The sequence below is a fragment of the Schistocerca gregaria genome, chromosome 3, assembly GCF_023897955.1.
Source record: "Schistocerca gregaria isolate iqSchGreg1 chromosome 3, iqSchGreg1.2, whole genome shotgun sequence".
In the NCBI taxonomy this organism is placed as follows: domain Eukaryota; kingdom Metazoa; phylum Arthropoda; class Insecta; order Orthoptera; family Acrididae; genus Schistocerca; species Schistocerca gregaria.
The window spans coordinates 904,803,054-904,823,840 of NC_064922.1; the positions used below are offsets into that span (position 1 = coordinate 904,803,054).

Consider the following 20,787-nt stretch of genomic DNA (forward strand, 5'->3'; position numbering starts at 1 on the left):
CCCACCAGAGTTCAGGCCATTATAAAAGCAAAGGTGGACGTGCCCCATATTGTGTCCACTAAGAGGTGTCCAGATATTTTTGATACTGTTATAGTTCATTAAAATTTAGGCATTGTGCTGATTTACAAGTATAGGGGCTCACTTCTGAGGATTTATTGTGCTCTAAATTATATCATGGTTAAACATCTATTGAAAGTGTATACTATTATCTAGAATTGAGTTATATTTGATATCACAGTCCTGTCTTTTTATGGTAAAGTTCATTATTAGAGAGATGTGTTTCTTAGTTGTCTCAAATTAAGTAGCATAGGTTTGGTGTCCTGAATAAATCACTCATGGTAATAAAAGTATGTAGTAAATATCCCAAGTTTGTTTCACAATCATTTTGTTGACTTTATGAAAATGCACTTTGGTGAAAACCTTAGTTGCAAAAAAATTCCATCCACCCATAATAATGTTCAGTATTTCAAGCTATGGACACAGATGATGTCATCAGAAATATAAAACTTCACCAAAAGTCAAATGTTGAGGAAACACTATTTGATTACATCTGTCATCTATACTTACTGTCCTGTAGGAATCCATTTACCACTCTCTCACTCCAAGCAGACTATGTTCTTGACTCTCCCACATTTTTGTTCCACATCATGGCAATGTCGGAGTATTGCTGGCCGTGCAACAACCTGTAGAGAACTATTGACCACTGTGTTATCCTCTGTCATATAATGCCATGGAAGGATATAGATTTGGCACACCACCGTCCTGGCCATTATCATTTTTCTAGACTTTTCATTCAAGTAGTGCCTGAATTTGGCATCAAAAAGCTCTGTGTAGACCCATTCCAGTCTTCCAGCAAAGGAAAAATCCCTGGCAATACCAGTAATAGAAACTGGGTTCTCTGGATGCTGTCAGATGTGCAGATGTGCTGAGCACTCAGCTCCAGAGGTAGATTTACTTTTGTTCAAGAAGTATCAGATCTGTCCAAACAATCAAGTTTATATGGGAAATTCAAAGAGAGAGAGAGAGAGAGAGAGAGAGAGATCCACAAATCTTATTAATATGACCTAACTCCAAATCACAATAATAAAAGATGAAAAGCAGCATACATTAAGTATAAAATAAGGTTTAGTCGGTGTCTAAATGCAAGCACATAAATCATCATTTGTTTTTTAAATCGTGCTGAGACTAGACAATATTTCAAATATTTGGAAACATAGAAAAAAAACATTTAAAGTGTTAATTTAAAGATGGCGTAAAATTATTCTGTTTGGAATTTGTGTAACTTTATTGCAGTTATCATTATTTAGTTACAAATGTCAGTAAATATTTGCATAATCACAATGTAAAATGTTAAAATAATTACAAAAAAATACATTTGATCATCAGAAACTTTGCAGATAAAGCATCTTTGCCATGCATCACAGTTTGGTCATTCAGTGTTATTCTGTTCACTTGAAAATTTAAAAGTCTGCTGCAAAACAAATGGAAGAAACTATGAAAAAGGGAAGTATTAACCACCATAATTGAACGATAAATCTATTGTCTATGCTTGAAACCCCCCCCCCCCCCCCCCCACACACACACACACACACACACACACACTCAGAATACTTTCACTACTTGTGCCAATGCTGGAGGTGTCACATTTTCCGTGAGTTGCAATTTATGTGACCCTTGCTATCGAGTGAGAACATTGTTGAGAGCTAGCAAAAACGCTATTTGCATGCCTGTCTGATGTGGTACACCAATGAATGGAATGGTGTTCAAAAAATTGCTTATAGCATTGATTAACAGGCAGCAATATTATTTATGTTAAATGATGGGTCACAAGTACTATGCTATCCACCCAAGGTTGTGGTCTTTTATCAGTATTGGGATTGGGAGAAAGGCAAGTGTCGCCTACAGAGCTGCGTAACTGTATCTGAGCCATGTTTTTCTAGAGGGAAAAAATGGCTATGTGTCACAGTGTGACATGCTCCTGCTTCAAGGTTGTGATATCCTTGTAACACTTGCTTTAGCTTATCTGGACACCACCTCTGTTTGTTGCAGTCAGGGTCTGGCTTCCCAAGCCACTATTGTTTTGTTTCCTGTACCGGTCCATAAAATTGTCTTTTGTCTGATCCATTTTCATTGTTTTCCTCTCTTCTTTGGTTGCAGAAAAAAAAGAGTTACTCATACCCATACCATGTTCCTCTACTTGGTCAAGTATATTTCTCACTTAATCATGTGTTTCAGTGGTGGTTCAAATCATCCCTCTTGTATGCTTGATGGACTTTCATGGCATATTTGATATTTATGTGTGCTACAGTGACAATGAATGTTCCCTCCTCCTCCATTTCGAGCTTACAATTTACATCTTTTATTTATGGGTAGGCTTTTTCTGTCTCCTCAGAATTTCCTCTTAGCTCTGCTTTAGTGCTTTAATGGTTCCTAACTGCTTGTGCCTTACTTTGTTTTATTTTCTGCTGGTTTCCTAACAGTTTGTTAGTTGTCTACTCCTTGGTTTGCTTTACCTATGCTACAGTGAGTGTGGCTATGGCATCACAGTTAAATGGGACTTAACATCTTTCCAGCTGCCACCTGTTACACATCATCAGTGCGTTAAGTTACATATTTAACTATTCCTGTGTTTTCCTAAGAGTGTATTTCTTAAATTTTATTCATGTTTTTCTATTGAAGAGGTATAACCCTTTCACTGCTCGCCAAATGCTGGCGTATGAGCTGAGAGTGGCCTTCTGGCCAATATGAAATGCTTATCATCTGATTTTTCAAGAACTGTTAGATGAAAAAAAAAAAAAAAAAACTTGAATTTTGCACATCTTGGAGTCCATCACATTTACTGCACTGCATCAAATTAATAAAACATTTTGTAAACTTTGCTTGTGGTTGGTTTTCGCTCATACATTGCAGTGAATATATGTAGATAATATGTCCAAATTTTATTTAGAATTGAGAGCAGAGGGATACTCAATTTATTCTCAAGTTGGTGCATTTTGTTTCTGAAGGACAGTCACACGTGGCACACCCATTCATGACCTCATGCCTCGCAGGTCATGTGCTCGTAAAAATCATCATATCTCATAAACAATGCAATGTATCGAAACGTTTTTTTACAAATGATAGCTTGCAAGAAGGCACATACATCGTACGATAAACACATGAAACATTTTTATTCGCTGAGAAATGGAAGTAACTCATCCACAGCAGTGAGAGGTCAGTGGCCTACGACACTCTTGTCGTCTGTAGCATTGTAGGAAAACTTCAGCGACACCCTTGTACAGGTCCAGAACACATGGTGAATGTCACATGTATACACAGCCACTGCAACATAAGGGTTAAACTTGGGTTTTGTAATTGCAAGTGTAAATTCATTCAGTCTGTAGTGCAGTACTTGCTCATTTGTTTATTTTGAAGACAAGTGTGTGCTCATTCCAGCCTGAACAACAAGCTACACAGCTTATTAATGCAACAAGGTCCATTGGTAACCTGTCAGGAGGGCAGCAAATTGCATATCTAGGTTTCTGCTTGCTTTTATACTTTACTTCTTCTTCTTCAGACAGTATTCTTAGGATGGATAGGATATGTGATTACTGTGTGCGGACACAGGAGGAGCTGGCTGCAGTTCATGAACAGCTGACTGCACTTCTGGAAGCAGTCAGCTGCCTCCCGACTGCTGTATCGGGTGTACCAGGGGTGTGACATGTTATTAGATACCTGAGGTGTCACTTGTTTGATCCAAGGTCTCTGTCGCTAGGGCAACTCGTAGTGTACCCGACCCAGTGGGGTGAGTTGTAGGTGGTAGGCAGTAATACATTCATGTCACTCGAGGCAGAGGGCCAATGAGGAGAGTGGTCATTTGGCCTCACCTATTAACCCTGTGAGTGAGCAGATGGTCATACCTTTAGCAGTGTCCAAGGAGGCACACACGGCAGGGATTTGCTAGTTATCGGGAGCTCTAACGTTAGGCATATTATGGAGCATATTATGACCATCATCAGTTATTTTCCTCTCCAAATAGCAAAACCCCTTTACTACATTAAGTGTCTCATTTCCTAATCTGATTCCCTCAGCATCATCCGACTTAATTCGACTACATTCCATTAGCTCCGTTTTGCTTTTATTAATGTTCATCTTATATCCTCCTTTCAAGACACTGTCCATTCCGTTCAACTGCTCTTCCAAGTCCTTTACTGTCTCTGACAGAATTACAATGTCATTGGCAGACCTCAAAGTTTTTACTTCTTCTCCATGGATTTTAATATCTACTCCGAATTTTTCTTTTGTTTCCTTTACTGCTTGCTCAATATACAGATTGAATAACATCGGGGATAGGCTACAACCCTGACACACGCCCTTCCCAACCACTGCTTGCCTTTCATGCCCCTCGATTCTTATAATTGCCACCTTCAGAATTTGAAAGAGAGTATTTCAGTCTTAAGTCTACAAATGCTAGACATATAGGTTTGCCTTTCTTTAATCTATTTTCTAACGTAAGTCGTAGGATCAGTATTGTCTCATGTGTTCTACGGAATCCAAATTGATCTTCCCGGAGGTCGGCTTCTACCAGTTTTTCCATTCCTCTGTAAAGAATTCGTGTTAGTATTTTGCAGCTGTGGCTTATTAAACTGATTGTTCGGTAATTTTCACATCTGTCAACACCTGCTTTCTTTGGGATTGGAATTATTGTATTCTTCTTGAAGTCTGAGGGTATTTCGCCTGTTTCATACATCTTGCTCACCAGATGGTACAGTTTTGTTAGGCCAGGCTCTCCCAAGGCTGTCAGTAGTTCTAATAGAATGTTGTCTACTCCCGGGGCCTTGTTTCGACTTGGGTCTTTCAGTGCTCTGTCAAACTCTTCACGCAGTATCATATCTCCCATTTCATCTTCATCTACATCCTCTTCCATTTCCATAATATTGTCCTCAAGTGCATCGCCCTTGAATAGACCCTCTATATACTCCTTCCACCTTCCTGCTTTCCCTTCTTTGCTTAGAACTGGGTTTCCATCTGAGCTCTTGATATTCATACAAGTGGTTCTCTTTTCTCCTGAGGTCTCTTTAATTTTCCTGTTGGCAGTATCTATCTTACCCCTAGTGAGATAAACCTCTACATCCTTACATTTGTCCTCTGGCCATCCCTGCTTAGCCATTTTTCGCTTCCTATCGATCTCATTTTTGAGACGTTTGTATTCCTTTTTGCCTGCTTCATTTACTGCATTTTTAGATTTAAAACCTGGTTCTTAAATCTCTGTTGTACCATTATATAATCTATCTGATACCTTATAGTATCTCCAGGCTTCTTCCAAGTATACAACCTTCTTTTTTTATTCTTGAACCAAGTGTTAGCTATGATTAAGTTATGCTGAGTGCAAAATTCTACCAGGCGGTTTCCTCTTTCAGTTCTTGCCCACAATCCATTTTTACCTACTATGTTTCCTTCTCTTCCTTTTCCTACTATTGAATTCCAGTCACCCATGACTATTAAATTTTTGTCTCCCTTCACTATCTGATTAATTTCTTTTATCTCCTCATACATTTCTTCAATTTCTTCGTCATCTGCAGAGCTAGTTGGCATATAAACTTGTACTACTGTAGTAGGTATGGTCCTCGTGTCTATCTTGGCCACAATAATGCGCTCACTATGCTGTTTGTAGTAGCTTACCGGCTCTCCTATTTTTTTTTTATTAATTATTAATCCCACTCCTGCATTATCCCTATTTGATTTTGTATTTATAACCCTATATACACCTGACCAAAAGTCTTGTTCCTCCTGCCATCTAACTTCACTAATTCCCACTATATCTAACTTTAACCTATCCATTTCCCTTTTTAAATTTTCTAACCTACCTGCCCAATTAAGGCATCTGATATTCCACACTCCGATCCGTAGAATGCCAGTTTCCCTTCTCTTGATAACGACGTCCTCTTGATTAGTCCCCGCCCAGAGATCTGAATGGGGGACTATTTTACCTCCAGAATATTTTACCCAAGAGGACATCATCATCATTTAACCATACAGTAAAGCTGCATGTCCTCGCGAAAAATTACGGCTGTAGTTTCCCCTTGCTTTCAGCAGTTCGCAGTACCAGCACAGCAAGTCCCAATAGTAGCATCAATTAATAGTATGTCCCTGTGGCTCAAATTCACGATGAATTATTTCTTCAAAGAAAACCATCAGTGTGACTCTGACGTTTGACATGACATGACATGACATGAGAAGTTTTTTGGTGTTGGAGAACCTCTCCCAATCCATTGCAAAGGTTGACCCTTGGTCTGGACATCATAACCGTTGACCCATGTCTCATCACCAGCTATGATTCTTTAAAGAAACATCTCATTCTCATTTGCGTGACCCAAAATCTCTTCACAGATTATGAAGCAAAGGTCTTTCTGGTCTTGACCCGTGGGCCACAGGATGAACTTTGTAGCAACACGATGCATTCAAAGGTGCTGTGTTAGGATTTCATGACACGATACAACTGAAATGTTACATTCTTCTGCAATCCCTCAGTCAGTCAGTCTTTTATTATCAGTCTTTTATTGGAATGCACAATTTAATTGACTTTCCTGACATGAGAATTGTCAGTAGACATCAAAGGGTGTCCTGAATTGGAGACATCTTGAACGTACATTGCGGCCATTTTTAGACCATGCGAACCATTCATAAACCAAGTATGGCTTAAGCACTCATCACTGTAAGTTTCCTGCATCATTTGGTGTGTATCTGTACAGGTTTTCTTGAGTTCCATGCACAATTTAATGTGGACGTGTTGCTCCTCTAACTCTGCCGTGCTGAAATTCGCAAATTGTGCAACAATGTTCTACTCAATACAGCACAGAACAAAACTAACAGACGTACAACAACGAAACTTCCAGCACATATACTTTAAACAGTGGCATGTGCGGGGATGCCAAACACTTTTCACTCCAACATACTATTGAGGCAAAATTATGAATGTTCCGGAATTTTTTGAACAGACCTCATATTTATTCCAATGAAAGACTGTTTGCTTTAACAAAAGTGATCATTGTAAAATTTCCAATCAAATTACATGATATTGGCTTGAGAACTATTTGAAGTAAGGACATTCCAAAGCTAAGTTTCACTATATTTTTCAGTTTATTTTAAAAACACCAGTTATTTGTTCTAGTCAGGTCGAGGATCTACACACATCCATTTAAGAAATCGCAATCCTGTTTTTATTCAGGTAAATCCGGAGAGGTGAGAGATGTGGTTATTAGTTCTCTCAAATTAATTGGTGTGAGTTGGTTGTCTAAATAAATCACTTGTGGATGTAAAATTTTGTAGTAAATGTCATAAACATGCTCAACAACCTTTTTATTGCCTGCCTACCTACACACACACATACACACACACACACACACACACACACACACACACACACACACACACACACACACAAACCTTAATTATATGCACAAGAATTTGAACTGCCTATAGTAATTTGCAGTACTTGGTAACAAAAATTAATTGAAAGTCAGCTCTTACGGAAATATAGTAGAAGTCCAGTTACCCTTTGACTTGGTACCAGACCCGATTTGGATAATCAAATATCTGGACAGTAGTTTGATAAATCATGAAAACAAGTTTTTTTTTCTGTTTATAGTACTGCATATACATACAGTGTCAAGTCTTCCACATATTGCTCAGAGTCAGTTGCTGTGCTGTCTTCATTTGTTTTCATACAATCGAGTCTGGCATCTGCTTGAGGTGAGCAACTGATATGGTCCCACTCAGGCTGTTGCTCCATCCACATTAGCGCAGTTTCAAGACACAAATTCCTCGTGAGCTGACTGTCCCACACCTGGTTCAGTGACAATCCCATCCACCTGACCATCATTTTCTTCTCTCATACTTTGAATGATTTCATTGTCACTGAAAATCTGGAATCCGAGGTCTGAGAAATCACAAGCAAACCACTGCAGTTGGAACATACAGGAATTTTCAAAAGGATCTTTCTTATGTCCTCAAATGAATTTTTGTCCTCAGCTGCTTCTGTTCTTTCCTCTTCCTTTTCATACATATGCTTTTCATCTTGATCTTTCTGTACCTGATCTTCAATTGAAATGTCTTTCAATTGATTCCAAATTCTTTTTAATGTAGTTGTCTTTACTAAATTCCGTGCTCCTACCACCATGTAAAAGCAGTCGTTTAAATTCAATACTTGATGATGAGCCACAATGCCTTCTTCATTTCCATCTTTTATCAAAAGTCCCTCCACAGGTGCCTTCTGTAGTGTCACTTCATAGTTTGGATCACCAATTGGTCCATTGGCTGCAGCAAGCTCACTACATTTGGCAGGAGGAAGAGTTTTTCAAAACGTCTGTCTTCTCTATCAAGAAGGCTTTCTGTGGGGTAGGTGTGTGCATGGCCCAGAATTAACAACACGGTACTTATTATTATTATTGATGATGATTATTATGATTACTATTTCTGCTGGTATGAAAATTGAATCATACCATTAGGAAAAGAAAGTAGCAGTGATCCAGGCCTTTGGTCAATTCTTATAGAATATAGGAAACTTTTAACAACCTTGATAGCCTAGCGGTTTTTCAATTTTCCTGTCAGCACAAAAGGTATTTTTTTGTTTCCTGCTCAGCACGGTAACATGGTCTTTACTAACCATATGGCCAGAAGTACTAGTTTCTCTTTTAGAGCTGAAGTTATTTCAAGCAGCCTTCCAAATAAGAGCTGTGTCATCTGTGTTGTTTAAAAATTCAGTGTCATAAGATCTACTTCAGTTTTGAATTATTCAATAAATGTTTCTGCTGCTTTTAGGCCTGTTGATAGTTTTTCACCACTTAAATCCAACTCGCAAATATTGTGCCTTGCCTTGAAATTCTGTAGGCAGCGGTTGCTCACATTAAGTGAAGACAAACTGTCGATTTTTTTTTTGCTTTGTCTGCCAATGATATGACAGCGCATTTCCTTTTAGAGGACTTATGCCACTCAGTAAATTAAAACACCCACAGAACACAAAACAAAGCAAAAGCCTTGGAAGACAGAACATATAATGACAGATCATTGTGTAAGTTAAGGTCACAAAACAGATTGATGTTGTCTGCACTGAATGACAGCACAAACGCAATAGTGTGTGTATTGTGCATATGGTATTCATTGTGCACTGGAAGATTTTATCTTTTATTACATTCACTGTGGACTGATTTTAGAACAATAAAGAGACATTACATGGTAATGTATAGTTTAATAACTATCGAACAGAACTAACAATTTTAGTCATATGGTTCAAATTTCTTTTTACTCAAAATTATCTGGATAATTGGAGTTCCACTGAAATAGTGAAAAATACATCTGTCCTGTATACCACCTGTACCCTAGGAATCCACTTCTAGTGTGAACCCCCACGTCACTCTCCAAAACCCACATTGTGGTTCTGGGAATGACAATGTTCAAACTTGCGCTAGCTGTGGAGAGAACTACCTGCAGCAAGAAAAGGTACACTGGACAGGTTAACTGTGAGTATACATTGTTTGCTTACATATGCTATGAAGAGGCGATGGCCTCAATTCAACAAGGAAGAGAGTTTACTAGTTTTCTCAAGTACACCACACCCACCTGAAGCCATTCATTGATATTAAATCTTGTAGAGCTACCAAATTGTGCACATATTGATTCTTGTGTTGCACCCACTGTTTCAAATAGTCAGAGATATTTTCTGTTGTAATGAGATGGGGTGGTTTAGCAGGCCAGTCAGTATGCGATATGGTGCATGAGCGGTCATCAAACAAGGGGTGTATGTGTGCAGCTCTTTGAACATGGCTGTCATCATCTGGGAGAGACATAGACATAGACATAAAATGTTGCCACTAGCCAACTGTCAGAGAGACTAAGTCCAAGACATTCACTTAAAGTGGCAATAAAACTGGCTGCCCCTCGGAATTCTAAATCCCGCCATCTGCACAATTAGGCAACACTATAGGATGTAGAAATGTCTAGAGGAAGTGTTGTCTTCTGGTTGAGATGTTACAGTGCTGTATCTGCTCATTGTTTAGCAGTAAAAGAGTTCACTCCTTCTTTTATTTTCTAAACTGCATTTCTGCTGTCTGCTAAAGGTAGTGTACTGAGTGAACCTCAAAGATAATTTGCATCACGTTCTAACCCACAGGTAATATCGATACCTTCCTGGAAAGTGCTCATGGCTGTGTCAAGATCAGAACAGATATTTCCTTGAGCAAAAGGCAGTGTGAACAAACAACATTTTGTGTCTAGTGGTATAAGGGTGTTGTTTCCATCATAGATGGCATTTTTTGCAACCTTTTGGTCATAGTATAAGAAAAACAACAAAGAAAACTGTAATAACTGCCACGACTACACAACAACACACTGCTAATTTCACATAATAAATTATCCTGGGGATTGTTTTGGAAGTCATCCCATACGCACTTCTTCATCTGACCTTATGGCCTTAGATGTTAAGCTTTTCCGCTCCTTATCAATCAATCAATCATCAAGAAAGTTCCTTTCTCGACAAAAATCCTTTTCAGACGTGGCATGCTCACATCTTTAATGTCGGACAAGTAGGCTCTACAAGTGTGGAATCAGTAAGTTACTTGACCATTCACTGACTGTTTTAGATAATATTAGAGAATATATTGTTGATGATTAATTTCTCTGACATCATTAATGTTATTCTTAATAAACTAATGGAAAAATACACTTAAAATATGCACTGTACAAGTACAAATGAATTACTACTTTATCATGGTAACCTTGCAATGAAATACTATTTCAATAAAACATAAAGTATTCGAAATGGTCTATAATGGAGAGAGAAATGTGCTAGCTGTGAGATGGCATGGTTGCTCTCTCTCTAAAGTAAATGCTGTGTTTGGTCTCAGTGGAACCCTGTTTTCTACGTATCTTGTGGCAGTTTCCGTCTGCCAGACCAAAGTTTAACACTTCATAATGCCTTTTTCCTGATTCTACCATCATAATCTTTTTATTTTTTGTGTATACACTATTTCATTAATTAAATTGTAGCTTCTTTATGTGTCCACTCCAACTGCTAATTTCCATACTACTAAAGTATGACACCAGACAGCACATAAACCTGTACATTTTGAAGTCCAAAGTCTTATTAATTCATGCTGGTGTAGGCATGCTCGTGTTACAAATATTTTATTGGAATAGACTCGTTTTAAGGTTATCCTGGTAAGTTGTAATTCATTTGTATTAGCACAGTGCATATTTTAATGTCATTTTTTCCTTTAGTTTATTGAAAATAACAGTACACACAAGAGAAAAGTTAATCATCAACAATACATTCTCTGACATTATGTATAACTGTCTGTAGGTAGTGGCAAGTGCTTGTGGTAATTACGGCAATAAATAATCACTTGCACTCCCGTCACTTAAAATGAATACTTATATTCTCACAGCATATGCACAATGCATGTAGCATAGAGCATTTGCTGCAGACAGCTAATCTGCCAAACATACAGTTGTTCTTGCTGCAATAGGGCAGTGTTGTTATTGGGGGGGGGGGGGGGGGGGGGGGTAGAGCCAGTGGTTCTACATCCCCACAAGTCTATAAATGGTCAAGTAGTTTACTAATTCCACACCTGTAGGAATTCACTCGTTTGGTGTTAAAAATGTTTTGCAAGCCATGTTTGAAGTAGATTTTCATCCTTGACGGTTGTGTGATAAGGAGCAGAGAAGCTAAACATTTGAGGCTGCAAGGTCAGATGAATAAGTGTGGGAGGGCAGACTTCCCAAGAACCTCCGGGATAATTTAGTATGTGAAATCAGCAGAATGTTGTTGTGTAGTAGTGGCAGTTACTACAGTTTTCTTGGTTGTTTTTCTTACACTGTGGCCAAAATGTGTCTCGTTTGTTGGAAAAAATGTGGTGTACAACTACCCTTTTTGTACCATTAGGTGCGAAATATTATTTGTTCATACTGCCCTTTGTTCAAGGACATGTGTTTTGTTAATACTCGACCATTAATTCCTCCTCGAGAAGTTAACATAAAGGCACCATAACTCTTCATCAGTAACAATACTGCATAAGAGCAAACCGATGAAGTTCAACCAAAATCTTAGTAATAGTTATCCCTTTGATTTTTGTTGTTTTGAATTAGACTATGCAGTTTTCCTAGGCCCCACCCAGAATCTTAAGGTATTGAATGCAAATGTGGCACTTCATCATGTGTCAGTTAAAGAGACTTTTTGAATGTGGAAAATCATTAACTCTAGAATAACCGTTCTTGAAATAAGAAAATCCTTTTATGGTATTATGTGTCCAATGGCACTCAACCTACATGATACAAATGTTTCAAACTGGTTCCTCTTTTTGCACCCCTCCATTAAACACAAAGCAAACAATATGTCACAAATGTCAGATGTTTTGCACTAGTGCTCTATTTTATTACACTTAAAACATTTTCTATGAGGCTAGAACTTCAGGTAAGAAAATGACACTTTATAAACACACCCGTAACAACTGCATGATGTTCAGATGGTTTATTGAAGTTATTTAATGTGAAAATATCAAACTACAATAACAAACAATATTATGTAGAAAATGTAAGAGAAGTGTGCCATGCTAGGATCAACTGGTTGGGTGGTGGTTGGAGTTAAGGAGCCCAGTGGCAGGTGGCTGGTGACCACTGTAGGACAAGGAAAATCTTAAGCACATTTTGGAGTCGCCACAACCTCTTTCACAGAAGATTTTGCTGTTACAGGTGGTTAAGAAAACGATTCAAATTAGCTCCATGATTCAATCAGTGTGGTGGCTTAAGCAGACAATCGAAATGCTTGTTAAAAATTAAAGAAAGGACTCTAACTTACGACTTCATGTATGATATTTATCATTAGACCATGAGCAGATACGGCACCCTAATTTCTCAAGTGGGAAACAACAGTTCCTCCACCAACTTCCATGTCCTACAGTATTGTCAGATCATGCAGATAGCCAGACTGAAAATTCTGAGAGGCAGCTAATTTTATTGGTGCCTTAAGTGGATGACTCGGACTTTGTCTCTGTCTTAGCTGGAGGGTGGTCACTTGGTTTTATGTCAAAGACTATTCACAGTGTTATCATTATGAATTTGTAGAAAAAAGGGCAACAGATAGTCACCGAGAATATTGAAATAAACAGAGTTTTTCATGTATATGGTGATTTGAATGGACATTCTGTCAAATCTTCATGTTGACTGACCCATCATACCGCACAAACTCCATGAAAGCAACTGACACATACAGCTTCACTGCCATGGCTTATGTCATTGATTGAATTGGAATACCACATCGTGACCTGGCACTATTTCTATATCTGCAGTACTATGAAAATTTCTCTTTAAGGAAGTGACTGATGTTTTATCCATTGTGTTTATGTAGATCAGCACGTTTCACTTGGTTATAAAAGTTCAGAAAGCAAATGTATATAAGATTCTGTGCATAGTTAATCACATGCAGATAAACGGTTTTTAGATGTTGATGTTGATTGGTGGCTGTTTGTGTTGACATTGACTTAAGACAAGTATAAATGGCGTAATCTTTGTGGGATCTGTACTGTGTAGTTTAGGCAGCCTCAGTCTGTAAATTGACAGTCCATCATTCTGAGTAAAGTATTTGACACTGTATCTCATAGTACTTTTCTCATGAAATTAAGGTACTACAGCATGGAAGAGGGCACCCTGAAATTATTAGAATCCTACGTAAGCAACAGAGTACAATTTGTTAGTGTAAAAGGGCAGCTGTCAAACCCACAAACAATAACAAGAGGTGTGCCACAAGGCTCCATATTTGGGCCCTTCCTGTTTGTAGTGTACGTTAATGAATGCCACAGTATTTATCAATGATATGCCACAGTATTTATCCTGTAAAACAGTCTTCTATGTGGATGTTACAGCTTTTATCTATTCAGGACAGACTCTTGAATCTGTATGAGAAAAAAATATATAATATTTGAAAAATAGGTTCATTGGTTTAGTGCAAACTCCCTATACATAAATGAAACAAAAACTGAGGAAATATTCTTTAATTTGAAGGTATCAAACCAAGAAAGTAAGTCTGTTAAACTGTTAGGAATGATTAATATCAGAAACTTAGCTGGGATAAACATATCACATACGTCTGTTCTAAACTTTCACGTGCTATGTTCCTACTTTATAAGCTTAGGAATAATGTCAGCCATACTTAACTGCTGCATCCATATTTTGCTTATATCCACCCCCATCTTTCATATGGTATTCTACTCTGGGGAAATTCTCCCAGTTCAGTATCAATTTTTAGATGGCAAAAAAAAAAAGCGAACATTTCAAAAAATTTAACATCATGACAGTTCCTTGTTTGTACATCTATTATTGCTTATTACACGTAAAAGAAAACATAGCTCAATATCGCCTTAGGTCATCTGTCCACACCCTTAATACAAGACGAAACCACACAGTTGATCTGCCATATTCTAGATTGTCCAAGATACGTAATATTTATAAATATGTAGGTCTTTAACTGTTTAATATGCCCCCTAAAATTGTACAAACAGTATCTAAAAATAAATTTAAAACAACATTGGGTCAATGGCTCAAAGGTTAAGCATTTTACTTTGATGAATATAAAGATTGTAATATGGCAGATTTGCTGTTTTAACTCGGAGAAAGGTACCTCTGCCTGTAGTAGGACCTAAATTTGGAAAAACAATATCTTAACATATAGGCATAGACTTATTTCAAGTGCTCTATATTTATGTCAATATCTTAGGATAATGACATAGTGTTATCAACAAGTATATGATAATGACATAGTGTCATTATCAGGCCGGCCGGAGTGGCCGAGCGGTTCTAGGAGCTACAGTCTGGAACCGCGCAACTGCTACGGTCGCAGGTTTGAATACTGCCTCCGGCATGGATGTGCGTGATATCCTTAGGTTAGTTAGGTTTAAGTAGTTCTAAGTTCTAGGGGACTGATGACCTGGGAAGTTAAATCCCATAGTGCCCAGAGCCATTTGTCATTAACACGAATATTCCTCACGTAATATAAATTTGTATAATGTTTTCTTTATTATTGTGAAATTAACACTATACAAAATTCCAAATGCGTGCTATTGTACATTCATATGATTTATATAGATATTGTTACGAGAATATAACGATCTTTGTACTGTAATTAACCTTATTGATGAAGCCCATTGTATAAGAAAATACTGAACGGCTAGTAAAGATTCTTATACTTATATGTAGTTTCTGCAGCTTGTACAAAAATGGCATTATATAAATACAAATAACTGTAAAAAAATTTCAACTCAATTTATCATTAAGAGTATTTCTTACCTGAAAATTAAGTTGCTAAATATAACTCTTGTATGTGAGTAATACAATAATAAGGTCAGTTGTGTTTACAGATCTGAGTGGTGATGCTGTAAAAGGAAGCCCCAAAAGTTGGAGCCAGGAGAGCCTTGATATAACAGGTAAATAAATACATTTGTATTGTTTAGCAGTTTTGTGGAAATTAGTTTTCAATTCCATAAAAATGTGTGTATAATCACATAAAGAGTGGCAGCAGTCTTATGAACACACAAGGAAAAGGGACACAGAGACTAACTGTGAGATCTAGTGATTCCTTCTCCACATTATGTAATTGAAAAGTGTGAAGAAATGATACCCTTTGGGAATCAATTCATTAAGCTGCAAAGAGGAAAGTATATTATGGTTTATCACCTGTCAGCAATGAAGTCATTAGAGATGAAGCACAAGCACAGATTAGGGTAAAATGGGGAAGAAAATTGTCCATGACATTTTCGAAGGAACTGTCTTGAGCATTTGCCTCAAGCTGCTTAGAGAAACCTTGGAAAACCAAAGTCTGAATGACCGGACGGAGATTTGAACTGGCACTGTGAGTGCGAGTTCAGTGTCACTGTTGAGCCACATCATGTGGTAACAAACCTTCTGAAGCAACAGACCAAGAGATCACTGCATAGGGGAAGATTAGCATTGGAGGTTTTTCTATCCTAAACATCCAGTGCCACACATTCTCTTAATACCCTAGTAGTCACATCCTGCACATACAAGGTATGGTCAAACAGAAATGGATTTTTTTTCAATTTTGTAGGCTTTGTACGTCACATTTAAAAAATTATTGTGTTGGTACACAAATTCCTGATGCATTCTCAGCTGTTTTGTTAACAGTTGAAAAGGTTGAAAAAATTGATAAAAGAATTTGCTATGAAATAACGTGCAGCACCACATTCGAAATATTGACTGTGGCTTTTGGCGAATGTACTGTGTGTAAGACAAGAGTTTATGAGTGGTGTAAACATTTCAAGGAGGATCTAGAAGACGTTGAAGATTAGGACTGCCCCTGGATGCCCTAGCACAGCAGTTACTGACAACAATGTAGAAGAAGTAAAGAAAATGCTTCAGGAAAATTGCCAGATAACCATCAGAGAGATTGTTGATGATGTCAGCATATCCTGTGGCTTATGCCGAGCAACTTTTTTTTTCTTTTTTTTTTTTCCAAAAATTGTGTGTAGACAACACTTCGGAATTCCTGAATAAAGTCAACAGTGATACAGAACTTTTAAAGAATATTATAACAGATGACAAGACATGGGTCTACAGGTATGATGTTGAGACCAATGCCCCATGGTCCCAATGGAACTGACTGAAGAGCCAAGACTGAAAAAAATTCGATAAGTTCCATCACATGTGAAGCTTCTTCCCACTGTTTTCTTCTATTACAATGACATAGTGCATCATGAGTTGCTGCCTTATGGCTGTATGGTCCAGAATTGTGCCAAAGTGACAAATGAAAATTGCATCATGATAAAGCTCAACCTCATGCCTCAATGCTATTTCAAGGTTTTTTCTGAGGCTAAAGAGAACCATGAAAAGGCATTGTTTGGCCTCCATTGACAAAATAAGAACAGAAGGGGTAGAACGCTGTAAAGAAAAGTGAGTTCCAGAAGTGCTTACAAGATTGGAAAAAGTGCTGGCAAAAGTGTATTACATCGGGGGTGGATTACTTATGAATGGGACAAAGTTGATGTTCATGAATAAATAAGTAAATTCTTTAAGAAAAAGAAAAATTTCCATTAATTTGTGATCGCACTTCGTAGTGCGCACCTAACTTTTGTGCAAAGGTCTACAGTTCTCCACCATAACAAAGATCTAGAAATTCTCATCTAAGATCACCATATAATTATCTGAGCCTCAGGTTGAACCCTCGAATGTATCTCAGCTAAGAGCCTCCCAGTAAATATACCATGTACCACTACCAGTCATTTCCTCTCCTGTTCCACCTGCAAATAGAGTGAGGTGTCTTATTTTCGCAGTTCTCACACGCAATGTATGTCTGTGGCAGTAGAATTGTTCGGCAGTCAGCTTCAAATGCCTGGTCTCTAAATTTTCTCAGTAGTTTTCCTCAAAAAGAATGTTGCTTTGCAACCTAGTTCCCGAATTATCTCCATAACACACAATACTGATCACAAACACTCGTGCAGCATGCTATTTGCAGTCACCTTTACATGTGAATCACACTTTGCTGAAATTCTCCCAATAAACTGAAGTCGACCATTCATTTCACTTTGCAACGGTATGCACAGATGTTTAAATGACTTCACTGTGTCAAGCAGGACACCACTAATTCTGTATCCGAACTTTACAGGCTTGTTCTTCCTACCCATTCACAGTAACTTACATTTTTCCTCATGTAGATCTAGCTTAACCATTCGTTAATCATCAGCAAACAACCACAGATTGCTGCCCACCATGTCCACCAAATCATTTATGTACATAGAGAACAACAGCGGTCCTATCACACTTCCCTGGGGCACTCCTGATGATACTCTTGTCTCTGATGAACCCCTGCCATTGAGGACAACATACTGGGTTCTATTACTTAAGAAGTCTTCAAGCCACTCAGATATCTGTGAACTTACTCCATATGCTCGTATCTTCATGAACAGTCTGCAAAGGGGTACCATGTCAATTGCTTTCCAGAAATCTAGAAATATGGAATCTGCCTGTTGGCCTTCATCCATAGTTTGCAGTATATCATGGGAGAAAAGGACAAGATGAGTTTCACAAGAGCAATGCTTTCTAAGCTTCTCAGACTCAAGATAGTTTATTACATTCAAACCGAGAATATGTTCAAGGATTCTACAGCAAACTGAAGTTACAGATACTGGTTTGTAATTTTGTGGGTCTGTTCTTTTACCCTTCTTATTTGCAGGAGTCACCTATGCTTTTTTTCCAGTCACTTTGTGCTGGGCAAGAGAGTCATGATAAATGCAAGCTAGGTAAGGGGTCAGTGCCATAGTGTACTCTTTGTAAAACCAAATTGGGATTCCATATGGACGAGGTGATTTATTTGCTTTCAAACCTTTCAGCTGTTTCTCTTTGCCAGGGATGCTTATTAGTATACCATCCGTATGGGAGTCCTTCCGATGGGCAAATGGTGGAATGCACACGTACCGATATTGCGTCCATTCATGTTCTTATTACATATATTGTGCTGTCATGTATCCAAGAAACTGAATTGATTCTCTTTACTGATTATGCAAGTATTATTATCAAGCCTACTGAAGAAACTCCAGCACTTGAAAATGTAAATAAATTTTTCTTGAAATTTGATTGTCTGCAAATGAAACTTCAATGACACGGTATATGCAATTTTGTACTCCTCAGTGCGTGAGAGTTTTATTAGAAATAATGTATGAGGAAAAATCAATCACTGAAAAAGAATACTCTAAATTCTTAGTTGGTTATATGGATAGAAACCTGAACTGGAAGTTGCATGCTGTGGGTCTTAAAATGACTGAATTCTGCAACATTTGCATGAAGCCTGATACCAGGGTTGTCGAACAAGATAACATACTTTTCCTGTTCCATCACTGATGGCTTAAGGAATCATATTCCAACGCAAATATTCATTAAGAAAAAAAGCGTTTGTTGGACAGGACCATTTAATAAATTTAATATGTGGTGCTAACTCTACACTTTCTTTTCTTGTAGCTAGTCCTTTAAATAGTTGGGCATATTGAAAACAGCCGCACACTATGTTTACTCCTTCACAGAGTTTCTTGTTAATAATCAAGAACAGTTTGAAGACAACAGTAACATTTATAAATTCTTAGCTTCAAACACAAAGTGAAATCTCATCTGATTGACAACACTTTATACCCCATTGAAGAATATCCGAGTTTCTAATACAATTTGTGTGTGCGCACAATTAAAAGAAAGAGAGGGGTGGGGAGTGAGTGATTGTATATAGAGTTAGGTGTAAATCACCATATGAATACCGAGCGAGGTGGCACAGTGGTTAGCACACTGGGCTCGCATTCGGGAGGACGACGATTCAATCCCGTCTCTGGCCATCCTGATTTAGGTTTTCCGTGATTTCCGTAAATCGTTTCAGGCAAAGGGCACGGCCAATTTCCTTCCCAATCCTTCCCTAACCCGAGTTTGCGCTCCGTCTCTAATGACCTCGTTGTCGACGGGACGTTAAACACTAACCACCACCACCACCACCACCACCACCACCACCACCATGTAAAGTAACTGACTTGCCCCACACCATAGTAAGAGATCACAAATATTTCCGAAAGAACTTGCAACTAACTTCATCGTCATTAGGAAAAGGACAGATTGTTACTTAGTAGCAATCTATCCTTTTCCTAGTATGGTTGATATTCCGGTCTGGTGTTTCCATTGTTTAATTTTAACTAACTTCATCCTTACTGATAGCTTTTTAGTAATCATGCTGGGATAATAAGCTGAACTGTGTCTTGATGTTGGTTGAAATACAGTGTGGATTGCTTTTTCCTTCGCTAGAATATGTCTTACCAGTGAAGACGCTGAAGGAGGAAGTAGTAGTGGTGCATAAGACAAACCTGGTTATGGAGCAGTTACATGACCTAAATCATATGTCAAGCTAATGAAATTAGAGAGGTATAAATGGTGTAACTAAGTGGTTAAGTGCCAGGCTACAAATCAAAATGTCCAGGATTCTATCCCTAAATGGTCCAGAAGTTTTTCTGTCATTTATCTCCTTCATAACTCTTCTTTTGTTGAACTAGATCAATCCCAATGCTAGGGCTGGCGCAAGTGGTGGTAGATGGCTGGTAGATTTCTGTTAGTGATGAAGTCCATGAACTTTATGACAAGGACACATATAGAGAGGGAGCTTAGGATTTGACCAGCTTGTTGCAAGGCTTGTTACTTACTGAAAAGCTCCTCTGGGTGGTTGAGGGAGAATATTAGCTGAATGAAGGAACCCATGCTTCAAAAAAAAAAAAAAAAAAAAAAAAAATAGTATTTATATAATGTTTTCTAAATGTGCCTCACTCTCTCTGCCACTTGATATGTAGAATGTTTTTGCATCTGTATTTGCTTGTAGTTTCTTTTTCATATAGAAACTCACTTAATAAATCCTTTTTAGATGTCAGCCACCATGAGGTTACGAAAACAGGTCCAAAGTCTTGGACACAGGAAGATATGGAACTTGCTTTGGATGCGCTTCGTAATCATAGCATGAGTTTGACCAAAGCATCTGCAACATATGGAATTCCATCCACTACACTGTGGCAACGAGCCCATCGGTTAGGCATTGACACTCCCAAGAAAGAGGGACCTAGTAAAAGCTGGACTGAGGACAGCCTGAATAGTGCACTTGAAGCCCTAAGGACTGGCAGTATTTCAGCGAACAAAGCAAGCAAAGCATACGGTAAGTAAAGGAGTGCTGGTATTACCAAAAATATATTTTAATTTTCTTGTTTCCTGACCACTGCAGAATGTTTAGCATAACAA

General features: G+C 38.1%; 1 protein-coding gene across 1 annotated transcript in view; it reads left to right on the top strand.

The window, feature by feature from the left end:
* Positions 1 to 20,787, top strand: part of LOC126355226 (protein bric-a-brac 1-like) — a 208,681-nt gene that overhangs the window by 170,689 nt on the left and 17,205 nt on the right. The window contains exons 8-9 of the mRNA XM_050005485.1: positions 15,384 to 15,449; positions 20,420 to 20,704. Coding sequence (XP_049861442.1) covers positions 15,384 to 15,449; positions 20,420 to 20,704 — 351 coding nt within the window. The remainder of the gene's footprint in view (positions 1 to 15,383; positions 15,450 to 20,419; positions 20,705 to 20,787) is intronic.